At 35.9% G+C, this 25,540-nt stretch overlaps 1 protein-coding gene across 2 annotated transcripts in view; it reads right to left on the bottom strand.

The window, feature by feature from the left end:
- RANBP9 (RAN binding protein 9) overlaps nucleotides 1-25,540 on the bottom strand; it is a 98,502-nt gene that overhangs the window by 30,148 nt on the left and 42,814 nt on the right. For both annotated transcript variants that reach the window (XM_021697136.1, XM_021697135.2), the window contains 3 exons: nucleotides 9,665-9,717; nucleotides 8,587-8,754; nucleotides 4,435-4,457 (listed from right to left, as the gene is read on the bottom strand). In XM_021697136.1, the coding sequence (XP_021552811.1) occupies nucleotides 4,435-4,457; nucleotides 8,587-8,754; nucleotides 9,665-9,713 (240 nt within the window). In that variant the 5' untranslated portion in view covers nucleotides 9,714-9,717. The remainder of the gene's footprint in view (nucleotides 1-4,434; nucleotides 4,458-8,586; nucleotides 8,755-9,664; nucleotides 9,718-25,540) is intronic.

Below are 25,540 nucleotides of genomic sequence, written 5' to 3' on the forward strand. Positions count from 1 at the left end.
AACTTTCTAAATTAAAAAACATCTACATAAGAAGGGGAATTATAGGGGCACCTGGGTGGCTCAGTCGGTTAAGTGTCCGCCTTCAGGTCAGGTCATGATCTCAAGGGTCCTGGGATCGAGCCCCGCATTGGGCTCCCTGCTCAGTGGGGAGTCTGCTTCTCCCTCTCCCTGCCACTCTGCCTGCCTGTGCTGTCTCTCTGTGTCAAATAAATAAAATCTTAAAAAAAAAAAAAAAAAAAAGAAGGAATTATATAATATGTGGTCTTCTTATGTAGAATTAGTAGAATGAAAAGTAACAAAATGAGACATTCAGGAATGTCTTATGTAGAATTAGAAAAAATGAGAATAACGTAAGTCTCTATGAAGAGAAGATCTCCTAACTTCTATTAACCTATGAAAAATACAGATCCTAAAAATATTGAAAAGCTAAATATACACAAAATCATATTCTCAGTAGGATAATTCTGTTCTATTTTAAAGATGTTTTCTAATGAAAATGAAAGCAAATAATGTATCTATAGAAAGTAGATTTCAAATTGGCCGAAAGAACTGGAAAGCAGCTTCATTTTAAGTGAGAGCAGCTTCTGTAACAAAAGGAATTGACCTACTCCCAAACTGAATGAGTTTACAGACAGACACTTCCCCAAATGGTGAGGTGAGCTGGGGTAGAAAGATCATTTTGAAGAAGATACAAGGTAAACACCCTAGGTTCCATGATAAGTGTGATACCATCTAGATAAACTTCTGTTCTGTAAATACACTCTCTACCAGGATTTAATGCTGTAACTGGCTAGTGAGAGATCACAGGTACAGAACATACAAACACTTCTTTGGTGGGGCCCTTAAGGGAAAGACTAACTTTTTTTTTTCCTTTTTAAGTAGCAGAATGCTATGCTGCATGGGGGAGTCCCAGAAGATCGCAGAGTCACAAAAATAAAAAGCTCTCAGAACCACCGTATTTAAAAAAAGAAACAAGAAAAACCTTCTAACAACCACCATAACCACCACTTCACCCACTGTTGTTACAAGGCTGAATATCACCACTGATTAATTATAGAAAAGGCAAAAAACATAACTAGTGATTCTAAAATGGGACAAAAATAATCAGAAGACAACACAAAGATAGTCAACATGTCTACAACCAGCTAAGTCTTTTCCAAATTACCACCACTTGTACAAGTGAGGAACAAAAGCTCATAAAACATCTGCTTGCTCCGACAAGTCGGTTTTACTTGCTTAGGGCCACAAAAGAGGTAAAAACAAAAACAAAAACAAAAAACCCCAAACACGCAACCAGCTGAGCCTTTTAGCCAACTGCAAAGGAAATGGAGTGTCGCCCACAGCCTCTGAGAGATCTGAGCACACCACCCTGCACGCACCCGGCAGCCCCGCCTGCAGGCTGCCCTCCACTGGGTTTGGGACCACAGCCCCACTCGTCCACTCACGGATGTGAGGCACTACCTTACTGCTCCTCCCTTTACATTAACTTGTCTGCTCGCTACTGGAATCATTCTCCTCAGCAAATAAACATCCTGGTAAATCAAAAATATCTTCCATCGCCTCCATTTCTGCCACCAGCTACCATATCCCACTTGCTTCCGCCCTATTTCAGTCGAAATCCTTCACAAAGTTGTCTGTCCTTTGCGATTTCCCTCCTATTCTCTTTTTTTTTTTTTTAAAGATTTTATTTATTTGACAGAGAGAGACACAGCGAGAGAGGGAACACAAGCAGGGGGAGTGGCCGAGCAGGGAGCCCAATGTGGGGCTCGATCCCAGGACCCTGGGATCATGACCCGAGCAGAAGGCAGCCACTTAACCGACTGAGCCACCCAGGCGCCCCACCTCCTATTCTCTCTTAAACCCTTTCTGGATCAGGACTTCTCCATCACTCACTCTACTGAAACTCTGTGTCAAAGTCACCAGCGTCCTCTACTCTGCTAAATCCGCTGGTCAATTCTCAGTCCTTAGCCTACGTGTCCTATCACAGGGACATCTCCCACAGTTGATTTTGCCTTTCTTCTGGAGATGCTTTCTTCACGTGGCTTTGAGGACACACCCAGTTCTATCTAAGTCTGCCTCCTACCTCATGGATTGCTCCTTCTCAATCTCCCTTTGCCGGTTCCTCCTCTTCTCCCCAACATGCATGCCCCTCTTCTCTGCCTACACACACTCTCTTGTGGATGTCATCTGGTCCCATGACTTTAAACACGGAAATGCCAAGGATTCCCAAATTTTTGTCTCCAGCCCAGATCACTCTCTTACATGGCCAACTGTACACTTGGGAACTCCATTTAACTTATCCAAAAATGATCTCCAGATCCCACCCCCGCCCCCAAAACACACACTTCTCGTATCAGTAAGTAACATTGCCATTCTTTCCATTCCTCAGGCCAAGAATCTCAAAGTCCTATCCTCTCTCCTGTTTTCACATCCAATCCATCATAAATTCTCTTGGCTCTCATTATATTTAATTTTTTAATTTAACTCTTCAATCTACCTGGAACTTACTCTGGCATAAATATAAGACAAAATCCTAAGATTACACACTTTTTCAAGAAGATAAACACTGGTTCCATTACCGCTTATTAAATAATGCTTCCTAGTAAGCATGTTGATTTCAGACTCTGAATTTTCCTGGGCTTAGCAAAGCCATTCTCTATTATAACTTCAATTTCTTCAGTTTTATTTTTTCTAGAATTTTCTTCAGGAATATTAATAATCTATAGACTGGATGATTACTCTCCGCCTCTGATTCTCCCGTCACCTTTCTCAAACCATCTCTGAAACTGGCATGTGTCTGACGAACAGTGGCCCCTTACATCTGTCTGCACAGGTGTGAAACTACTGAAGAGTAAGCTCTCTGAACACTCTGCAACTTGACTGTTTTTTCCTGGCGAAACAGCTGGATAACTGCTACCTCTAAGACATTTTAGTCAACAAGTCATGTATGGACCAACTAAGAAAGAAATATCAGAGTCCTGGTTCTTGTAGTACCTTCTGGTAATGTTAAAAACTGAGAGCATCAGAGCCTGCACAATGCAATCAGGAGCTTGGAAGAAAATGCCACAGACATAATGGAGAGCTCTTAAGAATTATGTTCTTGATGGCACAGAAGACAGCATCACGTAGAAAACCATAGACATCAACTCTAAAAAAGGGGTTTAAAAGATTGGATTCTAAACATGAAGTTTGGGGAATACCTTAACCAATCTATATTCCTTATTTCATTATTTTCAGGTGTGCAAGTGATATTGATTAAAAATCTATATTTAAATACCCTAAGAGATCATTCAGTGAATACAAAATAACAATTCTGAGAAAGAACAAAGCATCCTATCCTAGTTTGTTGTTCTCCGCCCCGCCCCCCCCACCCGCCTCATTAGTGTTAGATGTGATGCATGTTACAATGGGCAGTCTTCGCCTTGGTAAACAAGGTATACAGAAGCAAAGCAGTCCCCAAATCTCTAACGATGTGAGTCACTATCACCAGCTGCCTGAATTTCAGCAATAGCCTCCTCACCGGTCTGCCTGCTTCTGCTGTAAATCCCTGCCCCAGGCTACTTTTCAACCAGCAGTCAGCGATCCTTTAAAACTGAAGCTACACCATGAGAACGGAGACTCATTTCACTCAAAGTAAATGCCCAAGTACTTACAATGGCCCTCCAGGTCCATGAGCTCGCTGACCCTCCCCCACCTCGATCTCGGACTCATCTAGCACTCTCTGACTTCGTCCCCTCTCTGGGACCCTTGCTTAGTTGGGCTCCTCTGCCTGGGACATTCTTGCTCTACCAACCCATTCCGTGGACTCCCTCGCTCCGTCCTAAGTCTCTGCTCAAGTCCTCCCTTGCAAACCTTGGCAAAGGTGAGCGAACCGTACAGCCCATGTAGCCCATGTTCTGTCTTTGGTACTCCCACTTTCTTTTTCTCTTTCTTTAAAAAGTACCTACCACCTTTTAAAATGTTATTATTTATTTGTCTTTAATGTATTGTTTACTCCTATTCCCCAGCTTGAATACTTCAAGAGGACAGAGACCTTCACCTGTTTTGATGCATGATGCATCCCAAGCACAGAACCTGCCACACAGCAGGCCCTCAATACATGCTGTGTTAATAAATGGCCACAACCGCTGTGCAGCCACTTGCCGAAAAGTTCAGCGATACCAAAGAAACATATTCCAAGTGAATGCGGTGACAGTGACATCACAAGGTGTCATCAACTCTGATTTATGTCTTTAGCTACAATGCAGTTCCCTTGTGCCAGAGCACCCAGTGCCGCTGGAGCCTAATTTCTGAAGGTGCACCGCAAAGGTGGCTAGAGAAAGGATCTCTCCAGTCTACGCATCGCATATAAGCTTGATAAGTATCAGTAAGACGGAATTCCAAACGTGCTTAATTAAAAATACAAAACAGTTTTTAAAAGAAAGTATGTCTTACCGGTAGGTCGGTGAAAGCAATACCTAAAAAACAAACAGAACAAAACAAAACAAAAAAAGTGGCATTAGACATGGTTTTTCAAAGGCAGACGATAGTGACAAGCTGAATTTATAACTGAAAACAAGGGAAGGAATGGCAAAGGAAGGAAAGGAAAAAAATTAAAACCTCAATATAAAAAATAATGAGACTAGTATTTTTCTCAGTAACACGAACAGAGGTCTGAGTGAATGTTCTATCTCCTTTCCAGATCAACCTCCTTGTTAGTCACACACCGGTGTTATTTCTGAAGTACTGCGACTGCCTCCAGGACTTCGGTTCCAGATAGATCTTCTAAGCTATGTCAAGAACCATATAAGAAAACTGGTTGCAAAATAGTCACATCTGATTTGTGACCCACACCCAAGCTCCTTTACCCAGTCTTATCATTTGATCTTCCTCACCTAGATTTAGCTTTTAAGTAATTTGGGGGGGAAGGGAAAGAAGAGATTTTTTTGTTACCAAGGGGGAAAAAAGTGAATAATGTAAAATACAGTACTTTTGTTTCTTAAAAAAAATTTTTCTCATGAAAGTACATTCTTAAATAACTTCTAACTATTCTGTGAAAAAACTCAACTCCTCATTCAAAGGATCAAGATTTATACAGTTGAGAATTTCTCATGAATGTCCTCTGACAGTAACTTCACCAGAGTCATGTTCCAGATACAAGTCAGAGAAGTGAGTCTACAGGCATTCCCCCAAAGTGATTTGATAATCTTTCTTCAAAGATTTAAATACATTACTCCGCTGAAAATAAAATAATAAATAACCAAATATTTCTGTAGGCCCTCATTCATATGTTTAAAAAAGACAGCTCTAGAAAAACAGGAGTCAGTTACTCTCAACTCTTCCAGTCTAAACACACATTAAAACAAAACAAGAACCCCACGAGCACCCCAACACTACCTCTCCCGTGTTGATCACCATCTAAAAATTGAGGGCGTTTCCATTAAATTATCTTTTAAGGTCTCCTCCCACTTGAGATTTAATGGCTCTGTAATTGTGTTGTATCATCAGAAAACACAACTATCTGACTCTACCTACTAAAGTAATAAAATTAAAAGACAAACTGACTATACCTCTCTACCATATGGTTTTGAATAAATGTATAAAAATAGTGGTTTGTAGTTAAGTCCTGTTTTATGACTTTTAAAAACTAGTAAATTCATGTTGGCTTGTCAAAAGGAAAGCAAAGCTGGAGGTCCCCTAAGCCCCCTATAAAACATTGATTACTTTTAGCTTTATTAATAAATAGAACGCAAAGTGACTATAGGCCAAATATGAAAATTTATTCTAAAATTTTCAGAAAACTAAAAAGGATACAGAAAATGGAGAATATTTTAATAAAATATTACCAATTGTATCTTAGTATCTTAATCTAATTTAGCAGCCTAAAAAATTATCTTCCTCAAAGATGTCTACTATAGGAAAGATTGTCTATTTTTAGTTTTAGCCAAAATTCCTTTTTGTTAATAATTACTGAAATTCTCAGTCTTTACCAAAAACTCTAATGAAAAACCTATCTCAATGCCACAGATTAACATTTTTGAACACTGCCAAATATAGCCACCACACCTGTACACATTCAGCCCACAAAAAGATGCCACTTTAATAAGTTAGATTTAAAATTTACACGGGAGACAATTTTTTTTATATTTCTAATTTTCTGATTTGTCCAAGAGGCTTTTCAAAAAGTGATCTCCAATTGATGATGTTCAATAAAACAAAGTCAAAAAACTTCCAATTAATTTAACCTAGATACTGAACTGTTTCTCCTTTAACTATTTTCTCAAATAAGAACCTTTCTATTTCTATGATCAGTAAATATATATTTTGAAAACCTTCATGAAACAGAAACTAAAGATGTATCAGCTTTTGGGTAGAAATGATCCACTTTGGGAAGTATAAAACAACAGTATATAATATTTTTATCTTCTAGATGCTAGAATTTGGACCAGAGGGAAGCAACACTTCTGTGAAGACCCAGACAGTAGATCTTTTCTGCTCTCCAGGCTCTATGGTCTCCATCACAAGCACTCAGTCCTGCCACTGGACAGGAAAGTGCTATACACATTACACAAATGAATGGGGGTGGCTTTGTTCCCCTGAAACTTGACTTAAAGCACAGACAGGAGACCAGTCTGGATCAGGGGCCGTGGCCTGCTGACCTCTGTTCTAGAAGAGTAACTTTTTACCACTGCATCCCCAGCATCTAGCCCAGACTCTGGCAAACAATGTTAAGAAACATGTAATGAGTACTCACTATGTGCCAAGTGAACTCCTAAGAACTTTGCATGCATCATTTCAGTCTACTTTAACAACCAAAGAAACGTAGGTATTACCGTCATTCTATTTCACAAATTGAGGCACAGAAATATTCATAAGGTCATATGGCCTAAGCCAGGAGACAAACCCAGAGAACTAAAGAACCCATATTAACGGCTCTTATATTGCCTATGTGCTTAATAAACATTAAATTTATAAATGAATATTGACAAATGTCTCAAAAATTTAAAATTAGAACGTGATTTTATCATTAAGTACCCTTTTCTTAAGTATCTCACATTTTAAAAATAGTTTTCTTATTAAAGAGAAAATCTCAATATAAATGTTTGTGAAAATCTAGTAAGAAACAAATAAAATCACATCACCTATGATCTTTCCATCTCCCAAAACAAAATTTCTTGTCTGCAATAAAGTTTTAAAAAGCTGTAAAAAGACTAATTTTGGTTTTAAAAATACACCTCCTTTTGCATTTTCGAATCAAAAGTCATACCTAAAAACAGATTTCTGCGGTTTAATTTAAGATCAAATATCTTAAGCAACTAAGGCAACTAAGACCATCCTGGGTTAAATGCTTTGATAAGTCAGCCAGAATAATAACAAGAAATAAACTAAAAAAGCTGCATCCTCTGGAAACTGGTTGACCACAGCAATCAAATCACAAATACATACATCTTGCTTGGTGTCCTGAATCAACATTCTTGTACCAATGACAATATGAGGGTCTACTGTGGACTTGGGACAACCTTTATGTCAGATAAGACAGTACTTCAGAATCAGTATTAATAATTAGAAGGAAAAGACTTAAGCTGAATATAAAAGTGAAGACACTAATTTTGTATCAGGACTATGCTGAGACACTAAAAAGGAACAGCTATCACCAATATAGCCAGAAATTTAGAATTTTCTACTATGAAGTGAAAGACAACAGTTTTTGTGTTATATTAAAGAACATCTATTATATGCCTAAGGACACTATTTGCAGTCTAATTTTTAAATACTATTTATGAGCACACCAACATTTTTGCCTTCTGAGGCTAGTTTCTGCTTCCTTTCGCTTTACCTCATCAGAATTAATTTGCTTTGAATCAAGACTTTTCAAATAATGTGACACCACTTTATTTTTAAAGCATCAGTCTTACTATCCTTTATAGTTTCTGTATAAAAACAAAAACAAAAAAACTTCTAAGAAAAGGGAATGTAACCACCACACACAATTCTCAATTTGAAAGGCTATGGGTACATGTGCAACTAAAAAGCCCAATTTTCTACTAGTCTTACAATGGCTACGTTTCTTTATGTTTTCATTAATTTCCTTTTTAATCACCATCTGTCTTTTATCCTTAAAAATTTTGCTGTTATGGTTTGAGTTCTGCTCCATTCTGCACCACTGTTAGCAGGCCTGCCCTTTGAGTAGGTCAAATGCCTTTCGTCTGGTTGATAGTATCAAGCCTTTCCTTCTTTATTACCCCATACTACACTAAAAACTGACAGCCTTTTTCTCTTAGTACCTGTTACCTAGAGAATTCAGTCATACTATGAAGTGTTTAGTGTTTTACTCAAAGCAGAAAACACTTAGTATTTCTACTACTAGAATAAATAGGTGAGCACGGGGATTATTTTCACAGTTATTCCCATACATGTGATACAACATGACTTTCACAGAACACAAATTTTCACCATTTCTTCAACTTCCACCTGGAAAAAACAAAGACATAATGTCCAGAGGCATGTATTTATAATCGAGGACTACATAATGAATGTGACTACCATGCTGTAAGTACAATAATCACAATATTTGATTATTTTACATGCAATACAGTATCTTAGTACCTAAACTATGTCCATTCTTGGTGTAGAAGCAGGTATTGTTGATAAGGTTAACACAACAGCCAATGACATCACCAGTCGTAAAAGTTGGTCCATAAGGTTGTCCCGTTCCAGAAGAACAAAATGAATGTCCATCATCCCCATGATAACCATATGAATGTTTATCCCAGCCTAAAGAGAAAGTTCCAGTATATTTACAATGAAAAGTAAGGTTCCTCTGTACTAGAGCTATTCACTAAGATTATGACAAGATAAGCAAGAGTAGTACAATAGATGACAGCACAAAGATAAAATTCCCAAATGTACATTTAAATTTCCAACAATTACACATGATTTCTATATTAAAATACTGTTTACAACATTAAGGAAAATAAATCTGCCACACAGAAGACTAAAACATGTATTAAAGAAGACTCCTACTGTTAAAAACAAACAAACAAACAAAAAAACCCAGCAAGACACATTTTCCATGCATATTTCCTTTGCTAACAGACCAAAGGAATTTTGCTTTGATTTAAACACACACACACACACACACAGTTTAATATAAAACAGAAGATTTTTCTATTTTCAAAAAGTTTCCCCCAAAATTAATTTTTACCATTAGTAAAAAGAGTACCAGAAAATATAATCCAAGAATCACTTTCATCTGATTAATGGTTTTGGGAAACAGTTCTGCCATCTCAACTGACACCTTCCTTGGTTTACTTTTACTGTCAGCCTACATTCCCAGAATATTAAACAAATGAAAACAGGTTAAAAGCCAGGAATGTGCTGGGTAGCAAAGAGAATCAATCACATTAAAATATTTAAAATAGTTGATAATGACTATGTGATGGAAGTTAAAATACCAAAATAAGCAAAGACATAAAACAAAAAAAATGCATGGTAGATGTTAAGTTTTGCTAAATAGCACAAAATTTAAATTTTTAAAAACCACTTGGCTTCCACTTTGAACTTGTAACATAAGGGATTAAAACCACAGAAAAATCAATGTATTTAATGATTTCAAATTATTACTTCAAATTTTTAGCCAGAAAGATGTAGTCATAAGACAGTACTATAATTCAATTACAAGTACCTGGTAGTCTATTCATGTTCACACCTTGAGCAGAAAGACCAATTCCCATGTAACTGTTAAAAAAAGAGGGGGGGGGGAGAAGAAGAAAAGCAGGTTATTATAACCATGTATGTAAAAATTACCAAATACTCTGAAACATATCAAAACCCAACCCAAGCTGAAACTCACAAGACAGCTACAAAAGTTTTACAATTCATTAAACAGCAAAAAAGGCAATATTAAGCAACAATGAAACCCAAATTCACAGTAAATTCCTATAGTTCTCATTCATAAATACACCCAAAGTACTAGTAATAATTATGCACTCTACTAACAACTTATCTACACTTTAGTATTTAGGATTAAAACTTCTAATAAAGGGGCACCTGCGTGGCTCAGTTGGTTAAGCCACTGCCTTCGGCTCAGGTCATGATCTCATGGTCCTGGGATCAAGCCCTGCATCAGGCTCCCTGCTCAGCGGGGAGTCTGTTTCTCCCTCTCCCACTCCCACTTCCCCTGCCTGTGCTTTCTCTCTGTCAAATAAATTAAAAAAAAAAAAAAAAAAGACTTCTAATAAAAAAGACACCTAATAAAAAAAAAGACTTCTTCTTGTGGAAGAAAAAAGAAACAATAATTAGGAAACTATTTTATTTCCAAAAAGACACAGTAATAATCTAGACCACAAAAAAAGGGACATGGATATATATTTGGAAAAAATGTCAAATTCATATAAAAACATCTGAAATATTTAATAAAATTACACTTAAAAGTATGTACTGTATGGTATCCATGTACTGGTTTTCTCAGAGTTTGGCAAAATGACAAAATCAAATTAAACATGGGACTCTTAGTTTTTAATTTATCAAACTCAAAGAACAAAATTATCTCCAAAAAAAGAAATATAAAAGGAAAAAGTAATTATTAAGGTATGTGATTCATTTTTAAAAGCATATAAAATATTAATAAAACCTAATAAAGATAGCTGAAAAGTGGGAAGAGTATAAAGCAATACACTTCTAAGTACTGATGCAAAAAGAAAAGAAAAAGAAAAGCCACCAACTAAATAAAAGAATAAAGTGAATCCAGTTTGTGAAAGGCTAACTGACTATGATTGCATCCAGAGTTAAAATGGCACTTGATAAATTTCAGCTACCATTTTTATTTATTTTTTAAAGATTTTATTTGAGAGAGACACACACACACCCAGAGTGTGAGCAGTGAGCATGAGCAGGAGGAGGAGCAGGGGCAGAGGGAGAAGCAGACTCCCCACTGAACAGGGAGCCTGACATGGGCCTTGATCCCAGGACCCCAGGATCATGACCTGAGCTGAAGGCAGCCGCTTAACTGACTGAGCCACCCGGGTGCCCCTCAGCTACCACTTTAATAAAAACTCAAGCAAAATAAAAGGAAACTAAAATATGACACACTTTTTTCCAAATCTAATACTGCAAGATATTCAACAGTAAACACTGAAGCCATTTCCATTAAAATGAGGACATGGAATTGTCTATAACTGTTAAACATTATTTTAATTTATAATATGATTTAATAATATTTAATAATTTATTTAATATAATGAATTTAATAATTTAATGATTTAATAATATAATTAAAACAAATAACTAGTATAATATTAAAAGATACAAAATAATCTTTATTTATAGTTGCCATGATTATATACATAGAAAACTACAGAAACTACTAAAAGCTTTTAGAATTACAGTTGACCCTATAACAATGCAGGGGGGTGCTGGGGTGCTGACTCCCATGTGGTCAAATATCCACGTATAACTTGATTCCTCCAAAACGTAACTACTGGAGCGCATGGGTGGCTCAGTCAGTTAAGCATCTGCCTTCAGTGCAGGTCATGATCTCTGGGCCCTGGGATTGAGCCCAGCATTGGCATCAGGCTCCTTGCTCAGCAGGGAGTCTGCTTTCTCTCTCCCTCTGCCCCTTCCCCCCACTTGTGTTCTCCCTGTCTCTCAGATGGATAAAATTTAAAAAAAAAACAAAAAACAAACCCAAACTACTAATAGTCTGCTCTTGACTGCCTTATGGATAACATGAACAGTGAACTGACACGAATTTTGCAGATTATGTATATTATATGCCATACTCTTAGAATAAGGTCATAAGGAAGAAAAAAGAAAATGTTAAGAAAATCATAAGAAAAATACATCTATAGCACTGTACTGTATTTACTGGAAAAAATGTGCATATTGTACCCATGCAGATCAAACCTGTATTTTTCAGAGGTCAAGTGTAATTAAGTTTTTTGGCAAAGTGACTGGATTAAAAAAAAAAGAAATTTAAATGTCTCTTCTAGTAATACTAAGTAGAGGACAAAAAGTAGTGTAAATATACCAGTCACAAAACTATAGAAATCATAAAACAGGAATCTCAAGTAAGGCATAAAAACAATATATAAAAAGATGTAAATAAATGGATATACTATGTATCTGGCATAACTTGACAATACAAAAAAGACTATCTTTCCAAAATTAATATATACATGTAATAAGACTTAGGATTCCCAATAAATTTTCAAAACTAGAAAATGATTTTAAAGTTCAGATGTAAAAATACAGAGTTTTAATCAAGAAAAATATTTTCAAAAAGAAAAGTAACTTCATGTTTGCCCTACTAGATAGTAAAACTCCAAGTGATCTGAACTCACAAAAGCAGTATTTCTATCAGTAGCAGGTATCAAGTAAGACAAGAGTGACAAAACATCAAGAAACAACATTTAGATACCTAGTCAAAAAGATTTATTAAGTGTGTATTTTAGTTCAGCCCCTCTGTTCCAAACTTAAGTACTGGGGGGGGACAGACTTAAGAAGGTACAAGATTCAAGTCTTGGAGGAGAAGAAATACAAAGCTGTGAGCAGGGATACAGCTAGGGACTTGTAAAGCTCTGCGTCTCTGAGCACTCGTGAATGGCTACGAGGTTGCCCTTCTGAGGACACAAGGACTAAACACGCTCCACAAGAGGAACAGGGGCCATGCTTGCTGCTTAAAGCCAAAAACTGGCTTTCAGATAGGCTCCTGAAAGAAGATAAGGAAATGCTTATACCACCTGTTGCCTTGGCTAAAGCTTGTTGGACACTGCAGTCTACTTAAGAGATGTAGAAGTCTCTTGACTAATACGGAACAAAGCAGTCGAACAGATCAGTGACTGAATTGGCAAGGCTGCTAATTCACCTTGAAAAAGAACCTGAAAACTCTAACGTACACCTGCTTTTAGTTTGTGGGCCCAGGTGTTAGAAAGTACAAACCGTAATAAAGAGAAATAAGTATAGAAAAAGATGAACAAAATGAAGAAATCCTTTAAATTTCCCAATCAAAATGAGACTACAGAAGCAAAATTCTAAAATACACCAAATACACAGAAGGCCAGGGAAATATACAACTGCAACATGAATGCCTTCTAGATGACATGAACAAGTGGACAGTAAGACAAAGAGGACATTTTAAAAAGTATTTAGGATATGTAAAAGAAAAAAGGAACCATTAGCACTGAAAGTTAAAGCTGAACATCAGTATTTATTGAGATATTTAGCTAATTTTCCACAACTGAAAAATATATTGTTGAATTGAAAATGCATACCATACTGAAGAAGATAAAAATAAACTCTCACGTGGGCCCACTGTAGAATATCAACACATAATCCTAAAAGCTTCTGAAGAGAAAAGGCAGATTATCTCAAAAAAAAAAACCCATTAATGACAATAAACAATGGCACAAAGTACTAAGGGTAAAGAACTGCCAGCCTAGAACTGAATGCTCAGATAAAGTATCACTGAAAATGAGGGCAAAATAAGGTATTTTAAGACACTAAAAAGGTAACAGCTTACTATCCACAGAACCTCACAAAAGAACTATTTGAGGATCTGCTTCAGTAGAAAGACAAGTGAAAAAAAAAAACACAAGAAATACATGGCTCAAAGAAACAATAATCAGCACAAAAAAGGATGAAATATGTAACTAAAAAGAACTAAATTTTTTAAAAATACTACTGCTTTTAAAATCTATAACCCATACTTAACATGCTAGAATACAATTAATGGTACTTTACATATAAAGACATAGGAAAACATCACCCACATTCAAGAGAAAAGAAACAAAAGAGAATGACTCTGAGATGATGAAGTGTTTGAAATTAAAATATAAAGAATTTTGAAGCAGCTGTTGTTACAATGCTCAAGGATGTAAAGGGAAATGTGCTTGCACTGAATGAAATGATAGCGATTTCAACAAAGAAAAAGAATAAAAAAACCCAAAATTCTGGAGCTGAAAAATATCTGAAATAATCATCTACTTATGTACTTAATGGCACACTGGAAAAAGCAAAACAAGTAAGTAAAGATGAAGACAGAGCAATCTGAAGAACAGAGAGAAAAAATATTAAGGGAAAAAAAGAGAGCCCCCTGAGGCAGCAACAAAAGGTCTAACATACATGTAACCAGAGTCCCACAAGGAAAAAAAGAGAATGGGTTAAAAATTTTGAGAACAATTTCCCAGATTTGGGAAAAGAAAAACATTTATAAATTCAAAAAGCATGGCAAACCTCAGCAGGTTAAATACAAAGAAAAGCGCGGGGCGCCTGGGTGGCTCAGTTGGTTAAGCGACTGCCTTTGGCTCAGGTCATGATCCTGGAGTCCCGGGATCGAGTCCCGCATCGGGCTCCCTGCTCGGCGGGGAGTCTGCTTCTCCCTCTGACCTTCCTCCCTCTCATGCTCTCTCTCATTCTCTCTCTCAAAATAAAAAAAAATAAAAAAAATAATTAAAAAAAAAAAAAATACAAAGAAAAGCGCACCTAGGCACAAATCAGTCGAACTGCTGAAAACTAAAAAACACTGAAAGCAGCCAGGAAAAAAAAAGACATTTTACTGTCATAGGAACACTGAGCTGAATACTCACTTGTGCATTTCTCCTAAGAATATATGAAGCCCAGAAGAGAGTGAAATGAAATCTCTATCAAACCAAAGCGGGACTCATGTTATATTATCACATTTAAGGTCCTTAAATTCACTGCACTATACAAAACCAGGCAGTAAAAACCACAGGGCTTATGGGGAAAAATGGGGTTAAGAGCACAGCATTCCCAAACTCCATCAGTAACACATTAAAAAAGAGAAGAACCCAATTTAAAAAACCCCCAAATTCAGTAAGAACCATTTTACATATGCTAAATTGTTTAAAACACATAAACACTACAATAAATATGGCACTTTACACTGAAAAAGACCTAAAGTTTACTTGGGGAAGCAGGTGACACAGCACTGTAGCCTGTGGGTTATTGTGAAGTGCTGGAAGGAAAGTTACTTGACGGGCAAATCTGTCCCAGCAGATGTGGACGGGTGTGGCTTGCAACACAGGGAACCAACACAGTTGGTACATGTTTGAGGTGTGCAGGATATATAAAAACAAGCTCAAATTCAACAGCAGTGAGGGAGTGGCAAGATTTTTAAAGCACATGAGCAAAAATGTATTATTGTGGTACTATGTGTTTAGCAAAGGAAACAAGACATAAAAAATTTTCAGATCAATATATCAATACAGATATTTATGAATTTTACATTTATTAGCATTTTTAAAATTATGGTTGTACCAAATATCAAATAACAGAGACTAAGAAGACTAGTTTAGTTTAATTCCTACTACAGATAGGTTTAAGTCTACTAAGCTTATTAGTTTCCCATCTGTTCTCTCCATTCATCCTCTCCTATGTTCTTTGTATTTTTCTATATTTAACCTTTGTTAACTTTTTGCTATACATTTTGGTTATTGTATTAATGAACACCTTAAGTGTTAAAAACTACATCTTTGACATATCCTTGACTGAATTAGTATATTTATCACATGATGACAATGTAAAACACAAAACTTCTTAAGGCCTGTTGACCTCTTCCCACATTTTTGCTACCGTTGTCATGTTTTATTTCTTAAGATTTTATTTGTCAGACAGAGAGAGAGAGAGAGAGTACAAGCAGGGGGAGCTGCAGGCAGAGGGAGAAGCAGGCTCCCCGCTGAGCAAGGATCCTGATGTGGGACTCGATCCCAGGACCCCGGGACCATGACCTGAGCCAAAGGCAGACACTTAACCGACTGAGCCACCCAGGTGTCCCATGTTTTATTTCTTTATATGTTGCACACTTCACAAGAATGTCACCGTTATTGCTTTATATAGTTAATGCTATTTTACTCTACTAGATACACAACAGACTTCTCATCAGAAACCATGGAAGCCAGAAGGCAGTGGGATGATCTACTGTGATGCTGAAAGAAAAGCCTGTAAAGCAAGAATTCTATACGGAGCAAAACTATACTTCAAAAATGGAGAAACAAAGATATTCCCAACTAAACAAAAACTGAAAATTTGTCACTAACAAACCTGCATATTAAGAAATAATACGGCAGAAAAGAAAGGAAACTAGATAATAACTCAAATCCACACAAAGCAAGGACATCAATAAAGATAACTACATAGATAAACATAAAAGACAGTACAAATGACTTGTTTCTAATTCTCTTCTATCTAAAAAACAAAGCAGTGATTATAACATTTTGGGTTTAAATTGTATACATACATAATTTTATGATAATAATAGCAAAAAGGAGAAGGAAGAAAATAGATATATTATGGAGCAAAATTTAACATACTATTGGAATTAAGTTGTACCACTCCAAATTAAGATATTATCTGAGTAATCCTCCAGAGCAACCACTAAGAAAATAATTCAAGGGGCACCTGGGTGGCTCAGTCAGTTAAGTGTCTGACTCTTGGTTGTGGCTCAGGTCATGATTTCAGGGTTCTAGGATCCAGCCCTGCACTGGGCTCTGCACTCAGCAGGGAGTCTGCTTGGGATTCTCTCTCCCCTGCCCCTCTCCCTGTTCACTCCCTCTCTCTCAAATAAATAAATAAATCTTTATTTAAAAAAAAAAAAAAAGGAACTCAAGAACTACAGAAAAGAAACCACAATGAAATTAAAAGGTATACTAGAAAACATTTAATTCATACAAAAGAAAGCAACAAGGGAAGAGCAGAAAAAGAGATGTAAGACATGTAACAAGTATCAAAATGGCAGACTTAAGGACTATGTTATCAATAATGAGAATAAATGCAAATGGATAAAATCATCCAATCAAAAGGCAGAGATCCACTGGATAGTCTTTTCCTTTTTGGAAAAAGATCCAGTGATATGTACTCTAAAGGGGACACTTTAGATTTGAACATACAAACAGGATGAAAGTAAAAGGAAGGAAAAAAACATACTAAATAGTAATCAAATGAGAGGCTATACTAATTCCAGACAAAACAGACTTTAAGACAAAAGTTGTTACTAAAAACAAAAGAACATATGTATCATGATAAAAGAGTCAATACATCAAGAAGACATAAAAATTACATACAAATACAAACCAAACAACAGAGTCCTATTTAAAGCTAAACCTCAAAGAATTAAAATACACAATTCACAATAGCTGACAACTTCAATAACTCACTTTGAATGATGGATGGAACAACTAGACAGAAGTTCAACAAGGAAACGCAAAATTGAACACAACTGTAAACCAAACAGAACTAACAGACATCTGTAGAACTCTCCGCTAACCATGGTGGAGACATTCTTCTCAAGAGCACACAGAAGAATCTCCAGTATCTATTAGGCCATAAAACAAGCCTCAATACATTTAAAATAACTGAAATTATAAGCAGTATATTATCCAACCACAAGGGAATTAAATCAGAAATTACAAACAAGAAAAATTTCAATGTACACAAATATGTGGAAACTAAACAACACACTAAAAATTACAAAGAAATCACAAGGGAAATTAGAAAATACTTAAAAATGAATGAGAATGAAAACATAACACATCAAAACTTACAGGATGAGTCTAAAGTAGTATTTAGAAGGAAATTTATAGCTGCAATTGCCTATATTTAAAAAAAGAAATATCTCAGGGCACCTGGCTGGCTCAGTCAGTAGAGTGTGCGACTCTTGATCTCGGGTTGTTGAGTTCAAGCCCCATGCTGGGTGTAGAGACTATTTAAAAATGAAATCTTAAAAAAAAAAAAGAAAAAAAGAAATATCTCTAATAATCCAACTTTCTACGGTGAGAAACTAGACAATAAAATTTAAAAAAACAAAAAACAAAAAAAAAACCCCAAAAAACCCTAGTAACCCCAAAGCAGGCAATGGGAAAGAAATAATAAGATTAGAGCAGAAATGAATGAAATAGAGACCAGAAAAACAAAAGAATCAATGAATCCGAAAGTTGGTTCTACTAAGAGGAAAAAAGACTCAAATTAATCAAATTGGGAACAAAAGAATGGTAATTACTACCAAAGTAAAAAAGAGATTTTAAGAAAATAAAAATAATTATAAGAAAACACTATGAACAACTATAAAGCAACATATTACATAACCTACTTAAAATGGACAAACTCCTAAAAGTCATAACTACCAAAACTGAATAGCAATCTTAAAACTTCCCACAAAGAAAAGCTGTGCTCAGACGGCTTCATTGGTGAATTCTACCAAACATAAAGAAAAATCATCACCAATCCTCAGACTCCTCCCCACAAATTAGGAACACTTTCTAACTAATCCTACATAGCCAGTGTTACCCTACTGTCAAAATCAAAGACACCACAAGAAAACAATAAAACTATCTTTATGAATATATGTGCTCATATCTTCAACTAGCAAACCAAATCTGGCAACACACAAAAAGGATTATACATCATGACCAAGGGGAATTTATCCTAGAAATACAGGTTGGTTTAGAAACATGATCAATGTAATACACCATACTGAGAGAATAAAGAATAAAAGCAACAGGATCACTGACACAGAAAAAGATTCAAGACAAAATCCATCATCCCTTCTTTATAACAACACTCAACAAATTAGGAATAAAAGGGAACCTCCTCACCTGGTAAAAAGCATCTATTACAAAAATCCATAGCTAACATCATACTTATTGGTAAAAGACTAAATGCTTTCCCCCTAAACAAGAAAAGGATATCCTCTTTTACCATTTTTATTCAACACAGGACTAGAGGTTCTAGCTTGAGCAATAAGGCAAGAAAAAGCAAAGGCATCCATATTGTAAAGATAGGAGTAAACATCCTCTATTCACATACAACACAATTTTGTATATAAAAAATCCTAAAGGATCCTTACCAAAAAACTAATACACAAGTTCAGCAAGATTGCAGGATACCAAGTTCAATATGCAAAAATCAGTTTTGGGGCACCTAGGTGGCTCAGCTGGTTGGGCGTCTGACTCTTGATTTCGGCTCGGGTCACAGCCTCAGGGCGGTGGGATCAAGCCCCACACTGGCCCCATGCTCAGCAAGGACTCTGCTTGGGATTCTCTCTCTCCCTCTCCCTCTGCCCCTCCCCCATGCTCACGTGCGTGCTCTCTAAATAAATAAAATCTTAAATCAGTTTTATTTCTATTCTTTAGCAACAATATGAAAATGAATTTAACAATTCCATTTACAACAGAATCAAGAAGAATAAAATACTTAGAAATAAAGTTAACAAAAAAAGTGCAAGACTTGAATGCTAAAAACTACAAAACATTGTTGAAAGAAATTAATGAACACCTAAATAAATGTAAAGATAACCATGTTCATGGACTGGAAGAATACTGTTAATGCTGTCCTAATTAATCTAGAGATACAAGACAATCCCTATCAAAATTCTAACTTGCTTTCCTGCAGAAATTAACAAACTGATCCTGAAATTCATATGGAAATGCAGGGGGCCCAGGAGAGCCAAAACAATCTTGCAAAAGAAAAAACTTGGTGTACTCACACTTCACAATGTTAAAACTCACTATAAAGTTAAAATAATTAAGAGAATGTATTATTACTGGCTTAAAAACAGACATATATATTAATGCAACAGAATTAAGAATTTAGAAGTTGACCCTTAAGTTTATGGTCAATTGATCTGGACAGGAGAAACAAGACAATCTAATGGAAGAAAGATAGTCTCTTCAACAACTGACGCTGGGACTAGATGTATCTATGCAAAAGAATGAAAGTGAAGCAATACCTCAACACCATATATAAAAATTAACTTAAAATGGACTAGAAAACTAAGAGGAAAAGCTAAAAAGTATAAACTCTTAGACAAAAACACCAGAGTAAATCTTCATAACCTTGGATTAGGCAACAGTTTCTCAGATATTACACCAAAAACACAAGTAACAACAACAAAAAGATAAACTAGACTTCATAAAATTATAAAACTTTTGTGTGTTGAAGAATACTGTCAAGGAATTTGAAACAGGAGAAAATATATGCAAATCATATAGCTGTTAGGGGATTTCTATCCAGAATACATAAACAACTCTTACAATTTAGCAATAAAAAGAAAATCCAATTAAAATATGTGCAAAGGACCTGAATAGACATTTCTCCAAAGAAAATAGCCAGTAAGTACATGAAAAGATGCTCAATATCATTAGTCATTAGGGAAATGCAAATCAAAACCACTATGAGATTTCACTTCACACACCCTAAGAGGACTAGAATCAAGAATACATGTATTGTCAAGAATGAGCATTTAGAATTTTCACAGTTGGTGACAGTGAAAAACAGTGCAGTCACTTTGGAAAATGGTAATGGCACCACACTGAAATGGTAATCATAGTTTATGACCCACCAATTCAACTCCTGGCATCTACCCAGGAGAAATGAAAACATATCCACACAAAAACGCTGCACAAATGTTCGTAAGAGCATCATTCATAATAGCCAAAAACATATTTCTACCTACTGATGAATGGATAAACAAAATGTGACATATACTTACAATGGAATATTATTTGGGAACAAAAAGGAATGAATACTGACATATGCTACAGCAGGAATGAATTCTGAAAACATTGTTACGATAAATAAGCCAGGGAGTGCCTGGGTGGCTCAGTAAGTTGAGTGTCCAGCTCTTGGTTTTGGCTCGGGTCTGGTCCTGATCTCTGATCTCAGGGTTGTGGGGTTGTTCTCAGGAGAGTCTGCTTCTCTCCCTCTCCCCCTCTGCTCTTCCCTACCTCCTCTCTCTCTCTCTAAAATAAATGGATGGATCTTTGAGGGGGGGGGAGGATAAATAAGCTGGAAACAAAACAAAGGACACATGTTGTATGATTCCACTTATATAAAATGCCCAGTGTAGGCAAATCCATAGAAACAAAACAGGTAAGTGATTGCCTAGGATTGGGAGAAGTGACTGCTAATGGGTAGATTTCTTTTTCAGGTGGTATATCAATTCTAAAATTAAATAGTGGTAAGGATTGCACAATTCTGTGAACATACTAAAAACTACCTAATTGTATGCTTTTAAGGATACATTTTTATGATTCTGAATTATGTCTCAATAAAACTCTCATTACAGCATAAACAAGAGGTCTTTTGTTTTCAGCTCCAATATGTAAAGAGCTTGGAATCTGTCATTCCTTCCCCACAACAAGAAAAAAAAAGTTGAACAAATAAAGCTACAGAGCTTACCATGAGCAGGAGCCTCTGAAGAAAAGTAACTGGTAAGAATACTTCAGAAAAAATAACGAATTCCCAAAGGCAGAGTATAAACTAGCTTCAAGCTTTAACACGCCTGAAGGCCCAGTCTTAAGCCTCCACATATATTCATGAGTTTTACCTTCAGTAGCTCTGCCAGATTATCATCCAGGAGGAAGATTTCTTCCAGTTTTGGGCATGGGAAGAGGAAAAGTAACCATTCTCAGATATGGTCAGAGCAATGTGTCCTCCTTTTATTTATTTTTGAGAGAGAGAGACAGACAGACAGAGGTGGGAGTGGAGAGGGAAGAGCTGAGGGACAGAGAGAATCCCAAGCAGGCTCCACGCCCAGCCCCATGCAGGGCTCAATCTCACAACCCTGAGACCACCACCTGAGCTGAAATCAAAGAGTTGGATGCTTAGGTTAACTGAATCACAATGTGTCCTCTTTAACAAACACCTGCCTTCAAGGCAACTACTTTATCAGAACCTTTTTGGAATTAGAAAAAGGGCATTTAGACAACTCCAGTTCCAGTTAGCCTTCATGACTAAAGAGGGGGAAGGAGGGAAGACTAAGTTCTTCTGTAGTTCACAGGAAAGGAACTCTACTCCACTGTAACAACTGAGATTTAATCATAAAATTATAGAACACTTCCTTTCCCCGGTACCTTATCACATCAGCAAAGTTCTAGTATAATAGTATAATAACAGATTACAACTTAGAGAGGTACAAGACGCAGACTCTATTTTAGGAGTTTCTAGGAAACCACAAATAATAGTGAAAACAAAAACAAGGAAACCTGAGAAAAATGAAGCCTCTGACACCATCAAACACTATACACACCAAGCAAACATTAAACACAACTTGACTCCTAGCCAGATTCTAAAACTTCACACTAAAGATCTATTTACCTAAGTTCCTATTACCCAATAAATCACATAAAATTTTCAACAAAAGATTACATTGACTACTAAAAAGTAAGAAAAGTACATTCTGAAGAAACAAATCAAGCATCATAACCAAATTCAGATAAGACAGAGATTCTGGAATCATCAAACTAGAATTTAAGATAACTGTTATTAATATACTAAGCTATGAAAAATAGTTTTTTTAAATCCTAGAAGGTAAAAACACTACCACAAAAACGCTTTTGATGATTTCATCATTAGGCTAAACACAACTGGAGAAGCAATCAGTGAACCTGAAGATATGTTAATAAAAACCTCACAAACTGAAATGCCAAGAGAAAAAAAAGGAATGGAAAAAATGAGAGCAGAACATACAAGAACTGCAGGACAATTATGAAAGGTATAACATACACATAATGGGCATACCATAAGAAGAAGAAAGAAACTTGGGTATTTTAAGTAATAATGGCTGGGAATTTTTCCAAAATTAGCAACAGGCATGAAACCAAAATTTCAGAAAGCTCAGAGAACACTAAATAGGATAAATTCCAAAACATAAACACCTAGGCTTATATTCAAATTTCAGAAAGTCAAAAAGAAAATCTTGAAATAAAGGACAAAACAAAACAAAAACTTACCTTTAAGGAAGAGAGTTAAGAATTACATCAGATTTCCTCCCAGAAACCATGTAAGCAAGATGACAATGGAGTGAAATACCTGAGTGTTGAAAGAAAAACTATTCTAGAATTCAGTATCCAGCAAAATTATCCTCCAAAAGTTAAAGACAAATAAAGACTTCTCAGGCAAAAGAAATATTAAAAGTTCTTGAGAGAAGGAAAAAGTATAGGCAGAAACTCAGATCTACATAAAGAAAAAGACAAGGAATAAATGAAGATAAAATAAGATCTTTCATTCTTATTCTGAATTGATCTTAACTGTTGAAAATAATAACAGTAACAATGAATTAGGCAACTGTAGTTTATGGATAAGTGAAATGAGAGTAATAGTACATGAGAAGGGAGGGAAAAATTGATTATAATCTGTTATAAAGCACCTGCTGCACTACTGTAAAATGGTAAAGTGTTATTTGAAAAGGGACTTGTATTCATTAAAAATGTCTATTGCAAACTCTAAGGCAACTACCAATAAAATTTTAAAAAGAAGTATAATTGGTATCTTAAAACAGGAGAGAAAATGCAATCATAAAAAATGTTCAATTAAAACCAGAGAAGGAAGAAAAGAGATTTAAAAAAATAAAGCAACAAGGAACAAATGCGATGAACAGAAAGCAATTACCAATAATGCTGACATTAACCCAGTTACAATAGTCACTTTCAATGTGAAAGGTCTAATTTACCAATTAAACCAACAGACTGGATAAGAACACAAGGCCTAAGTATATGTCATCTACAAGAAACTCACTTTAAATATAAAGACAGATCCCTGAAACAAATTATATTAATAAAATAAATATAAATAAATAAATAAATAAGACACAGATTAAAAGTAAAGGGATGGAGAAAGGTATATCATGTTAATAAATACTTATCAAAAGAAAGCAGGACTAGCCATATTAATTTCAAAGCAGATTTAACAAGAAAAATTACCAGAATTAAAGAGAAGCATTTCATAATGATAAAGAATCAATTCTCAAAGAAGACATAATAATCCTTATTATGTTCATTCACCTTATAACAGAGTGTCAAAAGCTGTGAGGCAAAAACTGATGTAACTGCAAAGAAAAACAGTCAAATCCATTATTATAACTGGAGACATCAACAAATTTGCATTATTAACTGGCAGACACAGCAAGCAGAAAATAAGTAAGGATGTAGTCAAACTCAAAGCACCATCCATCAACTGGATTTCATTGACATTGATAGAATACTTCTATTCTGTGCCAGTAACAGCAGAATACACATTCTTCTCAAATTCACAAAAGCATTCACCAAGACAGACCACCTTCTGCTCCAGCAATCACACTCCTAGGTATTTACCCAAATGAGCTGAAACCTTATGTCCAGACAAAACTTGCACATGCATGTATATGACAGTTATTGTTCATAACTGTTAAAAACTGGCAGTAACCAAGATGTCCCTTGATAGGTGCATGGATAAAAACTGTAATACATCCATACAATGGAGTATTGTTATTCAGTGACACAAAGAAAAATCTATCAAGCTATGAAAAGACATGGAAGAATATCTTAAATGCATATTGCTAAGTGCAAAGAGGTCAGTTTGAAAGGCTACATACCATATGATTCCAATTATAACCTTCGAGAAAAGGTAAAATTACAGAGACAGAAAAAAGATCAGTGGTTGCCAGGAGTGTGGAGATGGAGGGTAGAAGGGGGAAGGATGAACAGGTGGAACTAGAGGGGATTTTTAGGGCAGCGAAACTATTCTGTACGACACTGCAATGGTGGATAGATGATACTATGCATTTGCCAAACCCCACAGAACTGTACAATACAAAGAGTAAACCCTAATGTAATCTAAGAATCTTAATAATATCAATATTGGTTTATCAATTATAACAAATGCACATTAATGCAAGATGTTAATAGGAGAAACTGGGGGAGGGAGGGGTATAGAGTAATTCTCTGTACTATCTGCTTTAATTTTTCTGTAAATCTAAAACTGTCCTAAAAACCAAAGCCCACTATTTAGGGGGAAAAACACCATAAATAAATACAAAGGGCAAACAAGTTAGGAGAAATATTCCAACATACATAATAAAGAATTATCCTTAATATATAGTATGCTTAAAAATATTGTGAAAAAAATGTTCACACAAAACCTCTTTGCAAATACTTACGGCAGCTGCACTCTTAATGACATATCAACAACACAAAGTCCTTCAACTGGTGAAGGGATGAATAAACTGTGGTACAACCTGACAATGGAATACTAACTCAGTAATGAAAAGCAACAAGCTACTGCTACAAGCATCAGTGTGGATTAATATCACATGTAATACCCGAAAAGCAGTCAGTCTCCAAGATTACATATGATACAATTCCATTCATATGCCATTTCTAAAAAATGAAAAAAGAAAACCCCTGAGGGAGGAGAATGGGTCAGTGGCTCTCAGGAGTTACCAGTGTAGAGAAGATTGCTGGTCATTCCCTGTTAGGGAAGTATGGGGAGTGATGAAATTGTTTTATATCATGATGGTGGTAGTGGCTGCAGGACTCTACCTTTGTCAAAACTCACAGAACTGTACAAACAAACAAACAAAAAGTAAATTTTACTGTACATTACTTAAAATGCAGGGCTGTTTATATTATTTAAAAGCCAAGGCTGTCCCGCATCAGGCTCCCTGCTCAGCGGGGAGCCTGCTTCTCCCTCTCCCTCTGCTCCCCCTTCTTGTGCTCTCTCTTTCGCTGACAAATAAAATCTTAAAAAAAAAAAAAAAGCCAAGGCTAACCTATATGTGTAACAATAAAGG

The sequence above is a fragment of the Neomonachus schauinslandi genome, chromosome 8, assembly GCF_002201575.2.
Source record: "Neomonachus schauinslandi chromosome 8, ASM220157v2, whole genome shotgun sequence".
NCBI lineage: Eukaryota > Metazoa > Chordata > Mammalia > Carnivora > Phocidae > Neomonachus > Neomonachus schauinslandi.